This window comes from Dendroctonus ponderosae, unplaced genomic scaffold, assembly GCF_020466585.1.
Source record: "Dendroctonus ponderosae isolate FM_Combo_2020 unplaced genomic scaffold, Dpon_F_20191213v2 Dpon_F_20191213_1, whole genome shotgun sequence".
NCBI lineage: Eukaryota > Metazoa > Arthropoda > Insecta > Coleoptera > Curculionidae > Dendroctonus > Dendroctonus ponderosae.
The window spans coordinates 52,018,537-52,041,606 of NW_026017110.1; the positions used below are offsets into that span (position 1 = coordinate 52,018,537).

The 23,070-nt window shown below is 33.1% G+C and overlaps 1 protein-coding gene across 1 annotated transcript in view; it reads left to right on the forward strand.

Moving 5' to 3' along the window:
- LOC109537195 (lachesin) overlaps positions 1–23,070 on the forward strand; it is a 73,661-nt gene that overhangs the window by 26,185 nt on the left and 24,406 nt on the right. The window contains exon 2 of the mRNA XM_019903802.2: positions 10,450–10,591. Within this exon, the coding sequence (XP_019759361.2) occupies positions 10,489–10,591 (103 nt within the window). The 5' untranslated portion in view covers positions 10,450–10,488. The remainder of the gene's footprint in view (positions 1–10,449; positions 10,592–23,070) is intronic.

The window sequence follows — 23,070 nt, forward strand, 5'->3', positions numbered from 1 at the left end:
CGCTTATATAGTTTCCTCCAGGTAACCCAGACGGTTCTCGAAATCTCCAGCCCAGGTGCGAAATTTCCCGCTTGTCAGTGTCATATTTGACAGTAAATCGGGCGCAAATGGGGCTCCCATTTACTGAAATACCATGAATTTCGATCCCCCATTCGAAACGTGAGTACCCCCATCCGTTACAATATTTTTTGAATTCCTTGTTCAATTCGTGACAAAACATTCTTCACAGCTAATTTTTCGTATGGGGATGCCGTTTTGATGCAAAAAATAGAACTCAATCGGCTAGGCCTTCTTTTAATTACTCTGGATCATTCTGTTTCTACATCATGGATATTTTAAATTGCAATTGTTAAACTTTTTGTCCAACTACCGTTTATTGTTGCATTTTTCGACCAATATCTGGTATTGCGGTCCAACGACGGAAATTTTATTATTCGCTACATATGACCTATTTCTCTATAAATTTGGTCAATATAAAATTATTTMGCCAATTCAATGTTTATCCACTCTACAATGTTTGAAAATCGGAGCAAAAATAAGACAACGTCCAGCAGAAGCAATTTATCAGTCTACTCCAGCAGGAATTATTATTTTAAAGATTAGGTTGATGTTCTCAGTAATCATATATAATAATCATCACGCGAGTGGGGACTTAATCTTTACAATCGCAAAATGTAATAAATTTTGAAATATTCTCTTCATCTTCCCATCGACCTCCATCTGCTATGATTTAATTGTAACTGTTTAAAACGAAATTGGAAAAGTTAAGGCATTAATAACTGGTAGTAAAAAACTGATTAGGATAGAAACAATTAAAAAATAGTTAGAACGCAGGGCAATTAAAACTTTATTGTGGTTATAGCCGCTTGTAAGCTAAAATAGTTTCGGGGCGATAAAAATTAAATTAACGAAAACTTAGAATCGTATTAAAATCTTACTGTTTAACTCTCTATTTATCTAAATTATAAGGGCGCTTGGTTTTAGTAATTTGCAAAGGAAAGATCGGATTAAGCTCAATCGTTAATACATGCTAAATATAAATGTAGTAATAGCAGACAAAGTTTCATTTGTTGAACGGACTAATAACTTTCAATCTACAATACGTAATTATGATATGGGTAAAATCGCAATTTACAACCATTGCAGGTAGCCTGCAAGGATGCATTGCACATTTTAAAATTAATGTGAAAATTACTAAATTTTATGGGAAAACCAGTAGCTGATTTCACTTCAAAATTTAGTTAAATTTTGCAAGATTTGGGAAGCTAATAACCTTCTGAAAGGAACAAATGCCTTTAATTGACTTAAATATAATTATGCTTCGTTAGTAAACCAACTAACGCACATGAAAGTGTGCTGTTCTGCAAGTCTCAGTGGACTAAATTCAAACAACACTTTTTTGTGCAGTTTTTTGCGTCGGCTCTCTGAAGAAAACAAAACCAAAAGCACCAGAGCACTATTTAAGTTATTATTTCAAACCATGAGCATGCTTAAGGCAGATAATGGCAAGACCAGAAATGTTTCCGAGGATATTTAAAAGAGGGCATTTAAAATGCTCTGGTTTCCGTCGAATAAAGAAAGTGATAAGACTATGGCCTAAGGTAAAAGCTACTTAAATGCTCTGATTCACCTCTTCCAGGATTTTAAAATTCCCCTAGCTCCAGTAGCGCTCCATATGCATCGAGCTCAGCAATTGCCAACCCGATAGAAATCATCGGTTTCTATCTATATCATAGTTTAGGTCCAAGAAGTTCAACTGAATTGATCAATTTTTAAGAAGGCAGGCTTGGCAGTTAAGTAGCTGCAGGTAGCGCTGGTAGCGAGAGGATAATTGTGCTGAAGTTTATAATCAAATAGTTTAACTCAAGATTTTTCTATAATTAATAGCACAAACATTCCATACAGGGTGATTCAAAATTGGCGTTATTCTTTTTAAGGCGTTTTCTGGCTGACTTGCACAATAGGAGAATTGCTATTTTTCGGTACTTTCTAAACACCATAAAAAAAATGAACCCATTTTTGAAGTGAAAAGAAACGTAGGTTTGATATAAAAATTAAATAACTGACACTTAAATTTTCCAAGCAAACCAATTTTACGATGAGATTTAGTTCAATTTTTTACGAAATGTTGCCCTTCTGTTAATACCAGGCTTCCACAGCACTGTACCTTACCAATACTTATATATTCCCCTATTGCAGCTTCCAATGACAAAATTGCAATTTTCAGATCTTTCCCGTCGACTTTATTGTTTACTGTCTTCAGAGCGTCATCGCCTTCGCCCTCATGCAGTGACGTAGATTTATTTTACAAACCTCCCAAAAACATTTAGTGGATATTCAATCATCTCATTACTCTATCGCAAAAATTATCCTAGAGATATCCGATCGGTCTACTTAGGTTGTTTAAATTATCGGCAGGTGTTTTATATATATGTAACAGGTCACTTGTGACCGATACATGTAAGGTACGAATATGATTTATGGTTGGCCGGCAAATACCCTTGAAGTTGAATGAACTAATGTTGAATGAATGAATGATTTTATTACGAGTAAACTGAAAAATGAAATGAAGTGAGGCAACGGAATCCGCAAGCTAAGGGGTGTAAAATACTATGTGCTATATGAGGAGCAAAACATACAATTAGCTTGTCAACAAACACCTTTTCTTACGTGCCAACGCTTGGAGGTTCATGAGTCCATTACCAATTAGTTTCCAATATAGGTCAAAGTATATATTCAAAATTAACTAGATAAGAAGAGAAGGGCGCAAACCTGATAGACAGTTCATTGTGGGGGACGGTCCTTAAGCGGTCTTTGTTAACCATTAATCATAGTATCAGGCTAATGGAGCCACAACGTAGCTTAATCGGCTCTGTCCACGGCTTTTGATATCTTAAGGGCGAATAGTTTAGATACAGGATACCAATCCAGTGAATTATTGATCAATCGTACAACAACTTAACAGATAATGAGAAACCAATTGGCTTAATTTCAATCGTAAGGTTTTTGTTAACCAATCGATTTAATAAAATATTAAATCACACAAGGGTAAGCCATTGAGGAATCAATTTGGTATATATCAGAGCAAATGTAATGCTATGTTAGGAAAGTAGGGCTTTATCTCAGTTTTATCCTGTATAAGAAAATAATCAGCGTGACTTTTCATTTTTCGTTAAAACCCGATATCAAAGAATATCTGGAGCAAAAGAGAATCATAATAATAGGCACCCTCAACTAAACGTCCTTTATTCTACACTTTCTTTTTCTACATTTTGGATACGATAAAGGATAAGTAATTTAAACTACCTTAAAGTTTAGGTCTTCCTTGCTAACTAAATTGCACGAAAAAAGCTAGAAATGAACTTAATAATGTCATAAACATTTCCAACTGTTCAAGCAGGCAAGAGACTTAAAATTTTTAAATGGTATTTACCGTAACTGAGTTGAAGAAAGCTGAATTCCAGATATTTCCATCGAATTTTAAGTTTTTATAATTATGCAACCAGGGTGACCAGGGTGCTAACACCATAGTGCATGGAATGTTTATTTTAGCAATTAACACTATTTTCTGGCAATTAACTCCCTGAAACGCTGACTAATATCGAAGAGCTCAATTTCTGGAAAATGAGAACGTTTGTCAATATACATTCTCAAGATTAAAACCCTAAATTATTCTGCAAAGTATTTGGGTGGAGTCCTTTAAGTGGTGACACGATCACGAGTCTCAAGTATGGGCCTCATACATTTCAAGAGCCCAACCTATTTTTATATATAAAATGAGAAATCAATCTCATGGATGTACTTCTCGTCCTCAAAAGTCTAAGAAGCTAAAATATTGCCAACTTTCAAAAAAGCAACTTTGTATCAGAATATAAAAATTCAAACACTCTTTTACAGCATGAAACATCAAGTGTTTATTCTTCCACTCAAGTAAATGGAATTATTTCTAATACTACCGGGAAAATATAATGTATTTCTTCGTTCCTTGTTATTGTACCAGGCCTGCCGGAAATGAAATTTAATGGATTTGCCTGTGTTTCTTATTCTCTCATTTTAACATTCATGGAGGTTGTATTGTCAAGAAAATAGAAAATGTGTCTGGCAAATGGTATATATTGAATTTCTTTCGAATGTAAAGTGAAATAGTCCCTGTCTGTTAATCCAATAAATTTCTTCGACTTTTCACGGTAAAAAGGCAGGCCTTGTTCCTTGAGAATGGGGATTTTCGTAGTTTGACTGCTCCGTGATAAAAATTGTTGATAAATAAAAGTTCTGAGGCATTCTATTCTTTACGCCGCTCAGCAGAATAGGGAATATTTTGCCACCAGTGATAATGTTTAACAATGCCGCATATTTGCACTTGTGTGTAGAAAATTAAGGGTAATAAACCAATTTATGGAATTTGTGGCATTTGTTTCACATGCAAATCTATTTAGTATGGCAATGGTCAGTGTTATGTTGGACACTGGAGTATTTGTAGAGTTGTGCATTAAACTCTGGCATCCTTATGTGCTGCATAGAGCGAGCGTCGTATAAATAAACCTTAATTCGGCGAACGCATTTGACTGCAAAAGCATGAAAGAACACAATAAGCGGATGATATCGGGTTGCTATAACTTATAATGGATATAGACACATACAATAGAAGCTGGCAGAGAAGCGATAAAATTATTGATCAAAATAAAGATGTAAATAATGAAGAGGGGAAGGGTCGAAGGTTATTCAAATGAATTTCGGATACTGGAAGTTAATTCAGCGATGGGTAAACAATTTTTATGCCAGACAAAGCGGAAAAATATTGTTTGAAGATATCGAGGGAGATGGCCGATGTTTGGGTCAAGTTCTCAAGAGTATAAAATGAGCAATTGATGTTCCTCGTAAGCGAGCCGCGTTCTGATGGTCGATCTCAAATATGTCTTAAAATTCCAATTCCCCATTTGGTAAGTTGATAAGTTCATATGAACAACACCGCTCTCAAACACTAGATGAATTTCGCTAAAAAATCGAACAGCTTTTATTCAGAGCCCTCTGTCATCCCAACGCAAAAATAACTTTTATTCTGACATATATTAAAGCCAGAAACACATTATTCTGGCACATGTCGCATAATAGTTTGAGATTTGAGAGAACTGTAGAGAAAATGTTAAAAGCATCTTTTAGAGAACAGCTAATACAAAAATATCTTATAATCTTCAAATATCAGCACTGCCTCGTAATTACATCCGAATATGACTTGTGCAAATTGAAAGAAAAAGTTAGTGTACGTCTACTAAACATTAGAGTTCGCAAGCACCATACCAACTATTAACGGTAGAGGAAAACACAAACTTTTATATTTCCCAGTTCTTTATGAAAAAATTACGTGAAACGTTACCATCAGTTTTATGCCTATCCAAAATCAACACATCTATATAGCTGAACCTAATTTAAATAATTAACGATTTGAATCATTAATTATTTAGTATAAACGACTGCATTATTTAAAACATGACCAAACAAAAACAAATTGGTCGTTTCAAAATTGGATTTTGGAAAACTAATTTAGCTGCAACAAAAATTCCTTTTTCACGTTCATTTAGATACCGAAAATGTCAATTGTTCATGAATATATAAAATGACACATTTGTTTTGGCAACCATTAATTATTTGGCAAATTTACCCTCTAAATTATTGGACCTATTGCAAGTTGACTGCGTTACGTCCCTAAACCAGTATAAAGGCAGTGGCGGCATTGTGGAATTTTTGCAGGAAACTATGTATTATGTAAGTAAATAAAGTTGGTTATAAAAAATTTTACTTGCAAAATTAAAATATGAAATGCATCAACAGCCACTTCGGTGCCAATATGAATCAACTAACAACAATTAAAAGCACCTTCTTGATGCGAAAGTCCAGTACTCATTAACCGCCCGTATTCAATTCCATTCAATGGTTTTATATTTGAATAATTAGTTACAAAGAAGGATTACATACAAGATTAGCATAAATGGGGACGCTTGAAAACACTGATTTTGAGATGGGTTTAAAATAGAGATGCGACAGTGGAATGCGGGGCATTTTGATATTTTATTCATAAACGAAACAAGTTTCACTTTGTTCCTCGATAATTTAATGTCCATAGAAACCCCACATGAGAGCTTTTAATTCATTATGTCCCAGAAAACGTTTATTAGAAAATGAACGCGGATACTCGTTAAAATATGCTATTGTCTATTAATATGTTGTTAATTATTACTGCTACTGTGGACTGAAGAAACTCGCATTAACACGAATATTAGATTAGATATGCTCTTGCTCTTTGACATAAATCGAATAAAGCATTAATTAAACTCGAATGGTAAAAATTCAAAGTACTCGCTAAAATACTGTATGGTAAAGCCGACTTCCGTAATTTTAGTTTTGCATCGTTTTAGTTGTGAAATTAAATAATTTGACGACATTAAGTGGTTCATCATTTTGCACGAAACGTTAAAAAGATTATAAGTTTTGGAATAGAACATAAGTATATACATTTTATGTATTGAAATAATCGGAATGCCATTTTCCTTCTTGTCCTTTCTATGTTTCTTTCAAAATGTACTATTTGTTTCAATCAAGGAAATTTGAATTTTTTCGTGGCAGGCAATAAAATCTGCCCCATTATAGATACAATGTTCAATATGGTTTTTTACTTTGTTATTATATTAAAAGTTTCAAAAAACCAGAAATCAAAAGTTAGGATTTGAAAGTGACAACATTTGTTCTGATGATCAATGACAACTAAGTTGTTAGAGTCTGTCGGTTTTTCAAATCATGACAGTCAGAACGGTATCGATTGTGATAAAAAATTAACTTTACATTCCTCTCTGTCCATTGATAGCTAAGAATTGTTCTCGATTTGGAAACTTAAGTATGTTTTTTTTAATTCCGTACTTTTGACGCCATCAGTTAAACCCACCGTTTTTTAAACTGTCGGCCACATTTCTCTTGACTATCGGCACGTAAATAAAAATATCGAGAGTTCTTACGAAGTTTATGATCATCGATGGTTTGCTATTAAATTTCTCGTGAAACGTCCTGAAAAATTTCCTGTTTCCGAAGTTATTTACGTGGTTCCGGCAGTGAAGTTTTGATTAAGTCTAAATAGTTTCCTAAGTTGAGATATGGTATATCAGTTTAGAGAATACTGTAGACAGGACATGACAAATTTTATTTTTTTTCCTATTTGTTAATAGCAATTCGGTGCCTAAAATATATTTTCTAGTCTATAGTCCAAAAAATAAGATGATAAATTCCTTCTTCGTATGTGGAAAATTCATACAATGCCGTAAAGGAATACATTTTCTACCGAATATATTGCATATCATATTTGCGATCAAATTGTTATATACGCAGCTCTTGCTCTGTAACCCATAAATGCCAAGAGAGTGAATTATTGGTCAGATAAAAGACTAAAAAGGCAGTTAATTCAGGTTTAGAGATCCCCTGATAACTAGATGATAGAGTGCCTAGTGAAAATGGTAGAAAAATTTAGTTAACGTTATTTTCGCGGCTTTAATTTGAGAAAAAATAGGAGACTATGTATTTATTCTTGTTTTTATAAGTCAGTAATTCAGTTGTTTGGTAGCCTACGGCAGGTCAGTTACTGAAAGACAATCGATACAAAAACTTATATCTCTCAGTTATCACTCAAATAATGTATTTAATATGGAATGCCTGAATAATTGTATGACCATTTTGCAAAAGCACAATTTTAAAAATACGAAAAAATTAAATGAATAGTTCATTATCCAGCGTTTTCGGCGAGCTTTTTTCGTCGACGTGAATTATTGAATCCGAAAATGGGTAAAAATAGAACAAATCAAAGCGAATATTCGTTAGATATACATCATATTTATCAGTTACAGAATCGTGCATTTCAGCGGCTTGATAAAAATGGTGTGCTTAATTTTGTCACGGCACAGCTGCAATGAGTAGGCAAATGAAATTTGCCACGAAGTGCAAAGCTATAAAATAACCGTAATTCCTGATACGCTGTTCAAATTTACTGGTGCTGCAATTCTAAGCGCGTTTTGTTTTATATAAACCCCCACATTCGTATTCATATTGCGTAAATTACTAAGAATGTATACAGAAAGTTTGTAATGTCATGTGGAATATATATGGCAAATCTGGATTTACGCAAAGCTTTTCTCAACACACGTTTGCATATCCAACCTTTGATTGAAACAACGCGGTTGCCACCTGGGGTACACATTCATTGTCACTTCAGTCTTTGTACACTATAACCCGAACTCCGTAAAACACAACAGAATAGACAATAGCATATTTCAATTTTGACTTCATTCTAACCAATTTTTCCAGCATCAAATTCACGATTCTAAGTATTTTTTTTTGAATATGCTAATAAAATTATATTCTCAACATCAAGATGAAAGATAAGAACTTTGGTTCCTAAATTGTACCTGTCACGATTGCTTCTGCCAAATGTAAAGTAAGCATGAGCATGACCAATAGAGAAATAATCACAATTTTCGGTAGGTTTATTCTTCCTGCCGTATGAACGAATTTAAAATAAATGTGAATTCGAAGCTTTATATTCATATTTGCTTTGTACTACGTAGGATTAAGACTACAATGAAATTAATTAATTCATTAAAGGACTGTAATTCTATGAAATTTTTAGCAACGTGATAAGGCATCCTGGAATCGGGTCTTTGTTCTCATCTAGAGATGAGGAATTACAATTTAACTCAAAGAACATTTTCACGTATTTAAACTGAAGCAGAACACTAAGGCTAAAAATATTCCGAAATCCTAGCGAAAATGTATAAGAGCAAGGCTGAGAAATATAATATGAATATGAAATCAAATTCCATTTGTCTGATGTTATAAAGCAACGCATTTATCTTGAATGTATTACACCAGCCTTAAAACGCTTATATATTGTCAAAATGTTCAGTTTAACGGATTTTGTCTTCTAGCATCGCGTCTCAAACCTTTTGCTTCAAGCCTCAAACTAAACGTCGCGTCAGTAGATTAAAATGAAAAATAGAAGCACAAAAATAAGTGAGCAATATTTTATGATAGATAGAATTGAATTTCTACGTCCTAAAGTGCGAATATTTATAACATTTTATTCGTTATTTCAGGATTATTAAATTTCGCAACAAAATTCTTTAAAGAAACTAATAATAGCGGCAAAATGCCCTAGTAAAGTTATACATATATGATGAAGTTTTAACCAGAACCAATATCATCCTGAAGGAAAGTATAAGCAGGAACCCAAATATTGAGCATAAATCAACACCATAAATCTGGTTTAACCAAAGCCCTTAAATCCTCTTTCTTAGCTAAATGTGATCTCAATGATAGTGAAATCGAATCTACAGCCACGTATCTGAGACAGTTGGACTGGTCATATCAGCCCATTATCCGGAATAAATTGTTGAATAGCGCTTAATTTAAATAACAGAAATATAAATGTTTGTCGGTTTAGTGTCAAAGTATAGGAAATATTCTCATGTGATATAAGATATTGCAGGATTAAAACTCCAACAATAAACAACCCAGCTTTGTGGTCACTAATAGTATTTAACAATAAAAATACAATGCTGTCGAAAATAGTTAATGTTACTCGTTCAGCGGAAGCCTTTAATTTGCCAGAAAAGTGCTGCTGAATTATTTTCCATATTTCTCATTGTTTATCGACAAATACTTTTTATTGTGATTTCGGTTCCGTATTTTCTCAATAGGTAGGAATTTCACTGCTTCTTATAATGTCGTTTAATTTTGAGTGACATGTAATTATTATTTATTAGAAACATTGTAGCGGTAATGCAAAAATCGAAAGCGGAATTATTGAACAGTTCTAACAAAACTGAGAGTAAATATTTTTTTATACCATAAATGGCTATTTGAGTTGTTGAACGACGCAGGAGAAGAAAGGCATACTTGTGAGAACTGTGTGGTTAAATCGTTGCAAATTAATATTTTATGAGCGCTAGTTCTAAAAGCGATAGTTTTAGAAACAATTTAGAGGTGGACAAAAAATATATTCAGATAACTGGTGATGATGGAGTTAGATGTGATGTTATAGTAATGATAGAGATAGAGTTCTTATTCCATATGATCAAGTTTAACAAAATGACTTATAAGCCCTTTAGATGCACTTTAGTTTGGCGAAGTTATTGAGCCTAATATTTCCTTCATAATGTACCACTTAGGTCATTTAACAAAATAGAGGGATATGCGTAGAAATTGAGATGCTAAGTAACGTGTACCTAATTCCATGCGGATTTCAATAAAAGTTGAATAGATTGAAGTATGCGACTATTGGTGTATAGTAAGTTAAGCCAATAATTGTCTATAAAATTTGATGACATTTCAACTACATTTTTAATGCCGTTATTTACGATTTAATTTTGCTTTTGTGATGCCTAAACTGAAGGTTCTTATTTACACTTTCAGGAATGGTAGAAAGACGCACATCGCTTATCGGACACAAAGATGGCAGCCTTAAATAGACAGTTTTCCCTTCAGTTCCCCGATATGACAGCGACGCAAGCATTCTTCCTTTTTTGCACTCTATTGCAGCCCATTTTTACCGAAGGTAAATCTCATAAATGTTTCCTCTACATATTGGGAATGATTTCGTCTCGATATTGTCTTTGGGGATCCCAATAAAAAATCGAGCGAATAACGTGCACCATGTTGAAATTATTACTCGTTGACCAAAAACTATGATCTGTTTAATATAAAGACCCCACGTCGTATTTTTCAGAGCGGGTTCAAAGCATTTGGCATATTGAGAGTTGGACTTCAAGTTTTACCGTTAATAAAATTGCTTCAATTATTGCATCTACTCAGTTTGGATTAGTCATGCAGGCAATAGCATCTCTAATAGCAAATATTGCCAAAAGAAACAGCTAAATAAGCTTCTAGCTAAATTAAGAACAGCATTCTCAAAAGGTAAAAAAACTTTTCATTGAAAAGAATTACAACTTCTGATGGCTAATCCTTCATTGCCAATTAGCTTATTTTTAATGCGGAAATACATGAGTTAAATTTTCTATGATCTATGTTGTGGCTCCGAAGGAAAACAACGACGCATCTATCGGTTCGTAGTTGTGAAGGATAAATTAGCCAGAATATTAAATATATTTGTGATCAGTGAAGCTCGAAATTATGACATGGTCAATTTAATTAGTGTTGAATATCGACGACTAATTCTATTTTTAAAAGCTAATATGGATAATACGGCTAACAATATGGAATGTTCAGTACGGCAGCGTAATTAACAAAATGATGGTTCAGTTACCTTCAACTTTTGCGGGATTATTCCGACAAACGACATAATGTAATAAGGTTATCTACATTAGATTACGGAAAAGCAGGTAAATTCACCAGCAAATTGCCTTTGATATATATGTATTTTTAAATCCCGTGCGCCCTGCATTAATAATTCTCTGAAATTTCACTGACTGACTGACGAAAAATATAACACTATTTCACAGCTCACAATTAGTATTATACGCCTATTAGAGCTGTGAGGGCAGGATTAGAATTGTAATTGTAAATACACTCGATAAGTACAAAACAAATACAAAAGTAAGCAGAAGAATTTGATTTGAGCTAACTGTGAAAGTCTATAGTAACTAAATAGACGTTTGTCATGTATTATCTAATAAATATTGAACAGTGTTCGTAAACTCAAATTAAATATGTCAGGTTAAAAATTCAATCGATCTAAACAGGTTTATCGGGGGTTCTTAAATAATATATAGTGAAAGTTTCCAAGTTCCTTAAACTCCCTATAATAGTGGATTAAGTGCATAAATTTATTTGAAAATGATTTGACAAGGGAAAGATAAACTTTGAGATTATGTGAGTTTAATTTGTCTTTGGTCGGTTCAGCCTAAGTCTTCTTGTGGCACTAAGGGAGTTATTGAGGCAATACCAAGACCGGATTCTAAGTTTTTAGAAAGTGATTTCATAACTAATAGCAAATTTGGAGGTTTGAGAGCTGAATTTAGTTAGCTGATTGTGTTTGACTTAGCATTGGCTCAGCAAATTGTTTCACACTTTGTATAGAGCATTCTAGGTCCTACATAGCACAAAACCTTAATAGTCTGATAAATTAGTTGTGAAGATAAAACCATTATAACTGTAGTTACAGGAACTGCAACAAATATAATTAGTCCTAACGCATCATGTTTCATGGCAGAAAATCTTATTGTAGCGGCTTGACGTGGCTGCTTAAAGATAAGCTCTGCAACACCTTATTTAGCAGATCTACCTCGTGAAGTTATACCGATAGAAATGTCAGTTGCTTTGTCTAGAAATTATTTTAAAGGCGTAACGAAAAACTTAGATTTTGTGGATTCTCTAAATATTAGTTCCCTTTTCGTCCCGTTTTTTTTTAGTGTAATTATCACCAGAAGAGTTTTGAGACTAAATTTTATTACCGTTCATTTATAAATTTGCAAACATTTTGTGAACACTGTCAACCCTAACTAAAGAATAATACTTCACAAATCTTTTCAAGTCTCTCAAATTTATTGAGCTACTATCAATAAAGCCAGTAGTGTATAGGAAAGAACATATTTTTGTATATATGTCATACGACCAACATAACAGCTCAATTCCATCAATTTTTATATAAAAAATAGGTATTTCAAATGTCCTGTTCTTGCTATGGCCCTGACCGTTGATTTATTTTCATGAATTTGATGTGATCGAAAAGTTTATTAAATGTAGAGGACCAAACAATAGGCATCCCATTGAACCCTTTCTAACCCATCTTTAACATATTAGTTAGCCGCAACTATTTTAACGGCCCTTCGATTTAAGTAAATGAAATTTAATTAAGTCCGGAATGTTCCATATTAACAAAATATTGGCATTTAATGACATATTTTCTAGAGTTAATACGGAATTCCTGAAATATCACCGTTAAGGCCCCAAAGGATTTTAGCATTGCCGAAAAAGTTTATAGTTTCGGCTAGTCCTGCTTCTGGTCCTAATTATGCCATCAATGGCGATAGAGCTGCATTCTTTAGTAACCTCTTTAGGAATCTCCATTTAATCAGGATTGAAATTTAATAGAAACACCATCCTCTCGAATCAGGCAAGGCAATTTATTTTAGAATCGAAATATTAATTTGGAACACAATTCTGTTGGTCATGACTATTACTATACTACATATGACATATGATAATCATAGTTCAAGCATAAAAGTAAAATTTTTTTAAATGGATTCGCACCTAAACACGGCATTTTTATTTTCGTCAGAGGCACAATATTTCTGTATTTCATAAGCTCCCTAGTTTCTCGACATTTCTCGAAGCTAATGCATTAAAACGTGACATGAAATGCCATGCCTCAACGATCACCCTAAGCAAACAAGCATCAAGTAGCAGGATTTCTGTTTTATTCAAGAAAACTTGAATTTGAGATTCTGAAGTTAATCTTTTTTATCATTTAACTTACATTTAATATACTTATATATAAATATAGCTGAGTCAGTATTGCAATGTTTGCTTTAACAATTCTCTAACTGACTTATAAAGGAAGAAAAGCAAATATTATTCGCAATTGTGGAAATGTTTATTTTCATAAAAAAATAAACGATGAAATATGAAATAAATGTAAATGTGTAGGTATGATTTGATAGAATCACCACCGAAATTCGAACATATTTTAATACCGCATCGGGGAAATACATTTATATTGACAACATGTTCCAAACAATAACAATAATTCATAATCGATTTCTCAACATTTATGCAGCTAATTGAACATTAAAGAACAAATAAATATTTTAAATGCACATTTAATGTTTCAATTTCAAAACAGCAGTTCTATTTTTTTGTATTTATTCCTATAGATTAAAATTGACCATCCATCAATATGTTGAAACATTATTCATTCTATTTCGGACAAATCAATTTTTTGTTTGCTTATTTCTACAGCACTTGGTTCGAATTCTTCTGGATCTTTGTGTTTGAATTCAATGAAGTCTATTTTTGGTAGAGCAATATTTTCATATTTCCGCACGATATTTCCAAAATTTCGTAAAATATTGTTTCTGATTTTTAGTTCCTTTTTAACTTCTTTTAATCCCTTTTCTTTATTGTTCTCGAACTTTTGTACTGCGACTGTTGTTTCAGGGATTATTATGATCCATTTGTTGGATTCAAATTTTTTTATTTTTACGTGGTTGGTGTTTACAGGAATCAGTCGACAATTTGACATATTCTTCGAGAACTTCAGTAGCTGGATTTCACATGGGGTGTCTTCGATCGATCTTCTGTCGATTGTAGTGGATTTTCTTCTTGGCAAATGAACTCTTCAGAAATTACTTCTTTGAAAAAAAAAAAAATATATTTGTCTCCGGGTAGGTTATTTAACAACCATTCTGGAGCGGTTCCAACAGTTATCCAAGTTGCCAAGTTATAGTCATATTTGAGAGATTTCATAGTAATTCTCCTGGTCTATAATTCTCCTTTAATGTTTTGGAACTTTTTGGAATTGTTTCTGTATAGTGGAACTGGTTTATTGAATCATAAGAAAATCAGTGGCCGAACTTTAAAAAGTGCAAGAACATTTTTCTTGGCAAAATTGCAAATGCTTGATGGGATTTTGTGAAATTAACCTGAAGTAGTAGCTGAAGACGCGAAAGTAGAGTTGGATATTTCACCTACAGAGTAACATACCTAATAATATCTCTACCGGACAAAATGTTATGAAATTAATTATAATATAGGTCATCTTAACATGAGAAGGGTCATTTATAAGGAATTAAGCAAGACGGTAAATGATATAACGGACACTGCCTTTAATAATCGCTGGATAGTTGAGACCGTCTCCATAGCTGTGGTCTCCACTAAAGCTCTGGCTAATCCCAGATTAGCAATGTTGGCGTAACTACAATACTAATTTGTTGATTCTGCTACAACGACGTTGAGTTATTGCTGGAAGCTCCCACATATGCCAGTAACGCATAGTTAACAATATTGAGCATTGAATCAGTCTAGTGTCGAGAAATACGGTTTCCATGTTTGTTGACCTATGTTTTGTAGAATTTTGTTTAAACGCTGATGTCCATTTAATTTATGACTCAACTTTACCAATGCAACTTTGTAAATGAACCGGTCGATAGTTCCTGACTTTTACGTAATATGATTTATATTCTAAAGTTTTCCTGTGAAGTAAAGTTATACAAAGTGTTGGAATCTGGATGTGGTAATTATTTTGAACTTCTTTATTATCTTTCCGATAGCAATAACCAAACAATCCAAATTATTCGTATGCACTTGGAAGTAAAAAATAAAATAAAATAAGACCGTTTACTTCCATAACGAAGTCATTATATTTCCTCCGCGAATGTCCGCGATATATGAAAAATACAGAACTTATACAAAGTAGTCAATTTATCCATAGAATTTTGCTTCTTTACGGTTGATACAAAACGCCTATCCGATGACTTAATAGACGACATAGTGGGAAATGAAAATTGATGTGGATTAATGGAGTTAATGTAAGTATATATATGGAGTATATGAAGCAGCTTTAAAGGAAGAGATTAATTTTAATTGGAAAAGGTTAATCGAAATAGCCCTGGAAACTTTTCGTGTAGGTATAATTATATAAATCTGAATCTAATAAAGTTTTTATAATTAATTAAAATTTCGTTTGATTAATTATTCGAGAGTTGGCTTTGTACAATCTCCTTTTTGTTGTGTATCTGAAAACTTTTAAAATCTGATACACAAAGCGTTCCATAAAGGATATTTTACGAACTTTTAATTATTAGTTAACAAAAGTGACAGAAATTTTCGAGTCGTATATAAATGCAAAACGCGTGGCAAAGTCGGCCTGCCTGCTTTTTAATTGTCTGTGAAATTATGCCGTTTTGATTTATTGAAGATTTCAACTCGGTGAGAAAATATGTTATGTTTTGGCGCTCGACGAATTTAAATTCTCTTTTTCACGGGAAACAAATAAATTACTTTTTATTTCGTTCGAAATCATGCTACTTGTGCTATAAACCAGCGCAAATTATTCTAGGCGTATTGGATTATGCTTATTAATCTCATGAAATTTTTGAAATTATTATATGCACTTTAATCAAGGGTATGGATTATTTTTGGGCTATATTCATATTTATGTATAAAGGTTCGAAGTTACTAAATCCATTATAGTCGGGGCCTTATGGTATGCCCACGCCCGAGAGCCTGACATAGTATCCAAATTCATTGCAGATTTTCAGCTTCTCGACTCTGGCGAATGGAAAAGTTGAGTGCCCCGCTATTCGCTGCGAATGATGATAGAGTTAAAGAAATAATAGGGATTTTCTTCTCACCCAATTCTAAAATCAATACACCCAAAATAACCGTATTTTTCTCGTAAAATACCGCACCTGATAACGAGGATGGAGCGCTCTAATAAAATTTAAATACTGTTTCCAACGACGTGATTTAATTTTCCTTGCGGATTTATAAGAGGATCGAATAAAGCAATTCGATTTGAATATAATAACAAGTACTCATTTACCCTTTGTCACCAATCTGCCTGTCCGTCTGTGTTGAGTTTCTTAAAACCTTACATTATTATATAGAGCATATTAAATTAATCTTTACCGTTAGATTCGTTAGATCGACAGAAATTAATATCTGCGGTAACAAGACTTTATTCCAAAATTTAAAAAAGCAGTTTTGACACTTAACAGACTGTTAAGACAGAACTCACAAATAAAATGAATTTTTTCAAAATGTGAGTTCTGTAATATGTTATGAATGTTCGTTAAGAGCTGTTTTAAACCAATCGTTATCAAAGTTAGCACATAGTAGTTGTCAATATCCTCATTATTTCACACTAACTAACAGCAAATCTTTTGAATAAGGTATTCCTAAACTCGCTAAGGCAACATAATTAAACCCCTATAATTGAAACAATTTCAACTCACTTGCGTTGTTACAAATAAATATGTGCTTCAAAATTAATTTAAAAAATTGTGCTACTTTCCACTGACAAATTTCATTTGAAAATTGATAGACAACTGATTAAAAACGACTTATTTTCAACTCAGTTACTTCCACATGTATACACTACCAAAATATTTTCTGTTTACATAAATAACAACAACATATCTTTATTCATTAAGAAAAGGCTATCGACAGTTGTGGTCTTTCCGCCCTCACATAAATAAAATATTTATAAACAATCTTTATTTTTATGAAAAAGGCTACCGAGCAAACGAGTCTTTTGCCCTTGTATTTGTACATGTTAATCGTCTACTAAAGAAACCAGGTTTATACGAAAATATAGATATATGATTCACATAATAATTATTCTAAATCCCCTTTGATCTAAGTTCTGAAACCCTTTACACAGTTTGACTCTTACTAATTGGAGTTAAACAGTTGAGAAAAGTATCAATCGCTTTTCAATTAGTTCTTCAATGTCAACACTCCTCCTTCAAAAGTGCCAGGGGCAAAGTGGAATAATTAAAATTAGTAAATTTGAAATAATTTAGCTAAAAACACAATAAAAAACGAGTAATAACAGAATATGCTTTTATAAAATTTAAACCTTTCATCCGAAGAGGGTTAAGCTAGATCTAGAATAAAGAAAGGTCGGCTGCAATGTGAAGTTGCTTTTAGTGCACAGAAGAGAATTTTAATTTGGTTAGTGGAGATGGGTTACACTTAGCGGCGGCGCCATTTGATTAAATTTGTAAATTTCTCGCCCCTTTTATGGTAATTGTCTATTTTTGGGAAGATATTTGACCGTACGTGTTTAGATTTTACTTTTATGATACGTGAGACTCCTAAATGTAAAAATTACCCAACATACGCAAACGTATAGTTGAAACAATGCAATAATTTTATTTATAGAATACCATGTGTAGACCAACCTGAAATATCTATCCTTATAGTTACGATACCGCAGATTCATATCAAAATAACTTTCCGCTGATATCTATTTCGCTTGTAAATGGCCACCAATTCATCAAGTTCAACTTGCGCCAGATAGACACTATTTTAAATAAACATCATCTCAATATTGAGTATTTCATACGCGATTAATGGTGTCTCGAGAATAGGTGATATTTAATATTAATGCTCTATAGAAGTGAATTGAAATCTGCCTCAAAAGAGTGAATCGTAAATGTACATGAATTTGCAACATATACTTGATTAATTGCCTTCTGGATCTGTGATGGTATATTGTCTAGGTAGACAAAAAAATGCGTTCCCACAGAATTCGTTTTAATTTTAAAGCAGGACCCACATTTGATAACATGGAGCATAACATTGTCATATGCTAGATGTTGAAATAACCGAGGTTTGTCCATACTTAAGTTAGTGATTCCGAACTCGTGGATTGAAAAATAAGCGCTACTTGCTGCAGCGGAGTGCGTTATTAATTTTGAGGACGAAAATGAAGAGAAGAAAAAGCGAGATAGAAGGTTTTGGATTCGTCCTACCCTGAGGTCGAGAAACATACAGGGTGATTCAAAATTGGCGTCATTCCTTTTAAAGGGTGGTCGAGGCTCACTCTCTCGAAAATTGAAGTTGAAGATCGAATTTCAACTTTGTTATTAAGCGTTATTTTGAAATTGTTCCCTGTTTAATTGGAAGCATATTGGAATACTTAAGCATTCAAAAAGAAAAATTACGATCTTTGCTTCAAATTACGAAAATTTTTGATATCAAAAAAGTTCTCTTCTACAATTTAGWTATGGAAAGTCAAAGCGGCAATGATATTTTGTGCCAGTAACAGATAGTTACAGGTAGACAGCCTTTGTCAATAGTAACAATAATTTGTCAAAATGTGACTTACTTTGAATTTCCTTTCACGAATTTGCTGATATGCGATTAGTTCAGGGGAAATGCTACAGTAACATAGCAGAACCTGAAAGAACTCACGCCAACACAGGGCGAGGAGAGTGGTTCCAGGAAGATAGTGGACGACAATTGATGTTCGGGTTCCAGGCACAGAGAAACAAGTATTGGACATAATTGCAGTAGAGCCTTCCAGGGGCACTCAGAACATTGCACAACCACTGACACTTTCCCAGGCACCAAATAAATACCGGCTACATTCCTACCACGTTTATACGATACACACAGCACAAGGAGATACAAATGGAGCAGGAGTTAATTAACTGAATACGAGAAGCTGCTTGATAAGAGTGGATAATAAGGAGATTACACAGGCACTAGCTCGTTTGGAGTTAACCGTTCAAATGTTTGGTGCTCGAGGTTATGGGAACAGATTGACATTTTGAAAGTACGTCAACGAATCTTGTTGAATTTACCATTTATTCTTGTCGACCTTATGTCAAGTCTTATGTCTGTCACTTTGTATAATTCCATGGTTACTGGAGGTTTAAATAATTACGAAGCAACGGGTATTTGTCCAATGTTAGTTAGGCAGATTACCTTGAAAAACATTGCTGCCGTATTTCTGATATAGTTTTTTGTAAATTTCTCAGTTTTTAATAACAATTCATTTCGTTTATTATTTTTTCTGTACTCCCAAGACACCCCCAGACAACACCTCCAGAGGAATGACGCCAATTTTGAATCACCCTGTATATAGCGGAAGTAATATTTTACATGATCTTTAAAGAGATGATGTTGGTGTTTTTAATCGAGGCTTAGCATTTGGGGGAAGCTTTGAAAAATTGTGTATAATGAGTGATGCAGATTTTGAATATCTATTAACTCTAATTGGTCAAGAAATACATAAAATGGACACACGATTAAGAGATGTAGGACCCAGGATCGAAGGTCTGATAGTGCCTACGGTTTTTGCCTACCGGACACTCCTATCAAAACTGAATGTGCCTGTTTAAAATTTCTAAACAATTAATATCACTAATTGTGCCTTAAGTTTGAATTTCAACAATGGATTACGGGTGTCCTATAATTCTACACGTTCGCTGTATAATCCTATTGTATCAAAATACTTTCTTTATTCCACTGATCATTTTCTAACTCCATTTTGTATAGAAAATAAAGAAAGCTACACGACCGCCACTAATGTTTACTATACGTTCAATAATAATAAAAACCTCATATTGCATGAAGTCTGGACGTGTTGCTACATGTTAGAATAACATTGCTGTACGATTTTCTTTGATCTTTAACGGAAGTTAAGTTACTGCAAAACCAATGACAATATACAGTAAGGCTAACAGTTCTAGAAATAAAATAAAATATTTTAAATTACATGAGGTCAAAGGGCGGTAAAAGATATTTTAGTCAGTAGCCGAAACTAAATCCCAACTCAATCTACTGTCGGATTAAGACACTCACGGAAATTTAGTAACCCCTTTGAAGCAAGCGGTGTAACGGTTCTTAATAAACGAAAACTATGTCATTGTTTCGCATCATTAAACTTCAACGTTGAACGCAGAAGTTACAAAGCTTAGGTAATAGCTGTTTTTGAATTAACTCGAATTGCTAGACAAATATCTAACTGCTGAATTAAACAAATAAAGGGCAGTAAAATGTACAATCAAAACCGCTGTTTGGGCGAACCGAACAGAGTTAACTTCTTGGTGGTAGTAAAACACAGTTTTATTGTTGAATGCATATGTATAAACCGACGGAAAAAGCTTTAGTCTTCTGGCAGAAATTGATTTTCCTATGCAGGTTCGGCACTCTGCCCATATTTATAAATCCCACTGGAATTTTATAACGGGCTTCTTTTCCTAATCAAAATGGGATTTCGTCGCATAAAACACACACAAAATATCTTTCGAACGATTCAATGAAGTATGTGTGTTTCAAAGTTAATGGCTTGGGAATTTTCATTATCCTAACTTTAGGCGAATAAGATGTAATTTTCTTATAAAAGGTAAGCCAATATATAAGTTACTATGTTCTGAGCCGATTGAGAAATCTGACTGCTCTCGCATTCAGAAAATGTAGTACAAGATAATTCAGCCGCACATAACTTTAGGAAACTTTTGAAATATTCGCTCTAAATACATCACATCAAGTGTCAAAGTTGATTAAGTCAGCTTATAATTAGATTCCGTAAATTTCGACCTCGACAAAACTGAAGTAATACCCCAACTATTTTCGAAAATTCATTTTCTCTATAGATTTTACAACGGGCGCATAAGTGGGCCCAAACTTTACTGCATCTACACACACAGTTAAACTGTTTCGTTATAATTTCGAAATTGTTCGATGTTTCCAGAAAAGTTTTATAGCAAATCTAATATAATTAACATTTTCGTAACTTGGCAGCCATCACTTGTTATAAATGGATTTTAATAATAAAGTGAAAAGTTCAAACAAGTTTTAAAACCTCAGTTTAAGCTCCTCATGTTGCTAAGCTTTTAATTATTTTGTTTCCTGTTTTGGTGGCTAGCCAGATTAATAAGATTATATTTTATCTGGCTGAATGCAGATTTATTTCACTTTAATTTAATCAGAATCTCTTAAACGGCTGTTTTATGCATTAATTTTTTTTTGTGTGATTCACTAGAGTTAAGGTTACAAGAAAATGTATGTATTTAGAGCACATTTAATTTGGAAATTAATTTCAGTTAGAACTCCTTACAACTCCTATAAATTAGATTTAAAACTAATCAACGCTAACATTCACTAAATGCAATGTTTCCCTCTAGATTTGATTAGCTTCCTTTCAAATTACTTGGTACAATTAGACAGATGATCCCCGAAATGTACGGTGCTACTCTAAAATTAACAGAGGAAATATATAATTTTGCCACCCTGTGTTACAAAAGCGCAACCATAACCCCTCAGAAAGTCTAGGCATTGTTCTTTAACAGATATGTTTTTTTTTGGTGATGCCTTTTGAACAACACTAATTTTTATGTTCTTGATTATCGAAACAAAACTAATTATATTATTAACATTAGTAGTATCATTTTCAATGTGACAATTTGACGTTGTCAGGTCCAAATCGCATAAAATGAATCTAAATATGCTCATGGAAAACGACAGAATATCAAATTCCCTTATCGTTCGGACGCAACCATTCTGAATTTTGTCAATTGTAAAGGGAATCATTCTTAGTGCATTTGTTTCATGGCAAAACAAAGAGAGATTTGCACCAAAAAACAATTGCTGGGATAAAGTTGCACAAATTTGAACAGTAGAAATGGTTTTTGGTTAAATAATATTTAATATAAGTTAATATAAGTAGATAACTTTTAACAATAAAAATTGTTTCTTTCAAAATAGTTTTTGAATGAATAAAATATCTAAAGTCTGCGACCTACTCGGATGTATTCCCTTATGACAAAGATACCTATTTCAATATGGAAAGCAATCTAACAAAAAATACCCTCCACTTTATTCTTTGCTTCCCATATCGGTGCGTCATCAAACAAGATTTAAAAGACATAAAAGTCAATTTATCTTCAAATTCAAACGGCTCAGGTAAAGAGCCCGTATGTCAGACACTCACATTCCCTTGTGTGTAAACTAAACCAATATTTTCTTGTAAAATAAAAAAAACTTACGAAATTGAATAAGCACATTCGATTAATTTGAATACCTAAATAATTTATTTATCGGGAAGCTTAAACAGAATGGATCAATTATCTGGAACCTCACATTGTTGATTGCCGATCTTTGACTTCAGTTGGTAAAGAAACAGATTTAATAACTTGAACAGCCTCAGAAAATATCTCGTATATCACCCAGTTCAGAAAGTGATTTTCGATTGTAATTAATAAATTTGTGAAGAGCTGTATCGTGCATTCTGACATCAGTGATAAATTACCTGCTAAAACAGTCTGCAAAATATACCAAACTTTTTATTAATACGTTTAATAGAAAACAGACATATTATATTAAGAATGTTAGTCATAGACTTAGTAATAGCATTGACCGTAAAATCGACTATTTCCTTTAAAAATAATCAAAATTATTGAACAACATATATTAAAGAAAATTTAAAGGCAAAAACCTAAGTATTCGTTCAAAATCCTCTTCTGACAACAAAACATTTTTCTCTACTAATTCTAAAGCTCTACTCTAGTAAAAAAATGCAATAGAGAATCGCGTGATTGAGCAAACGTTGTGGCTGAAATG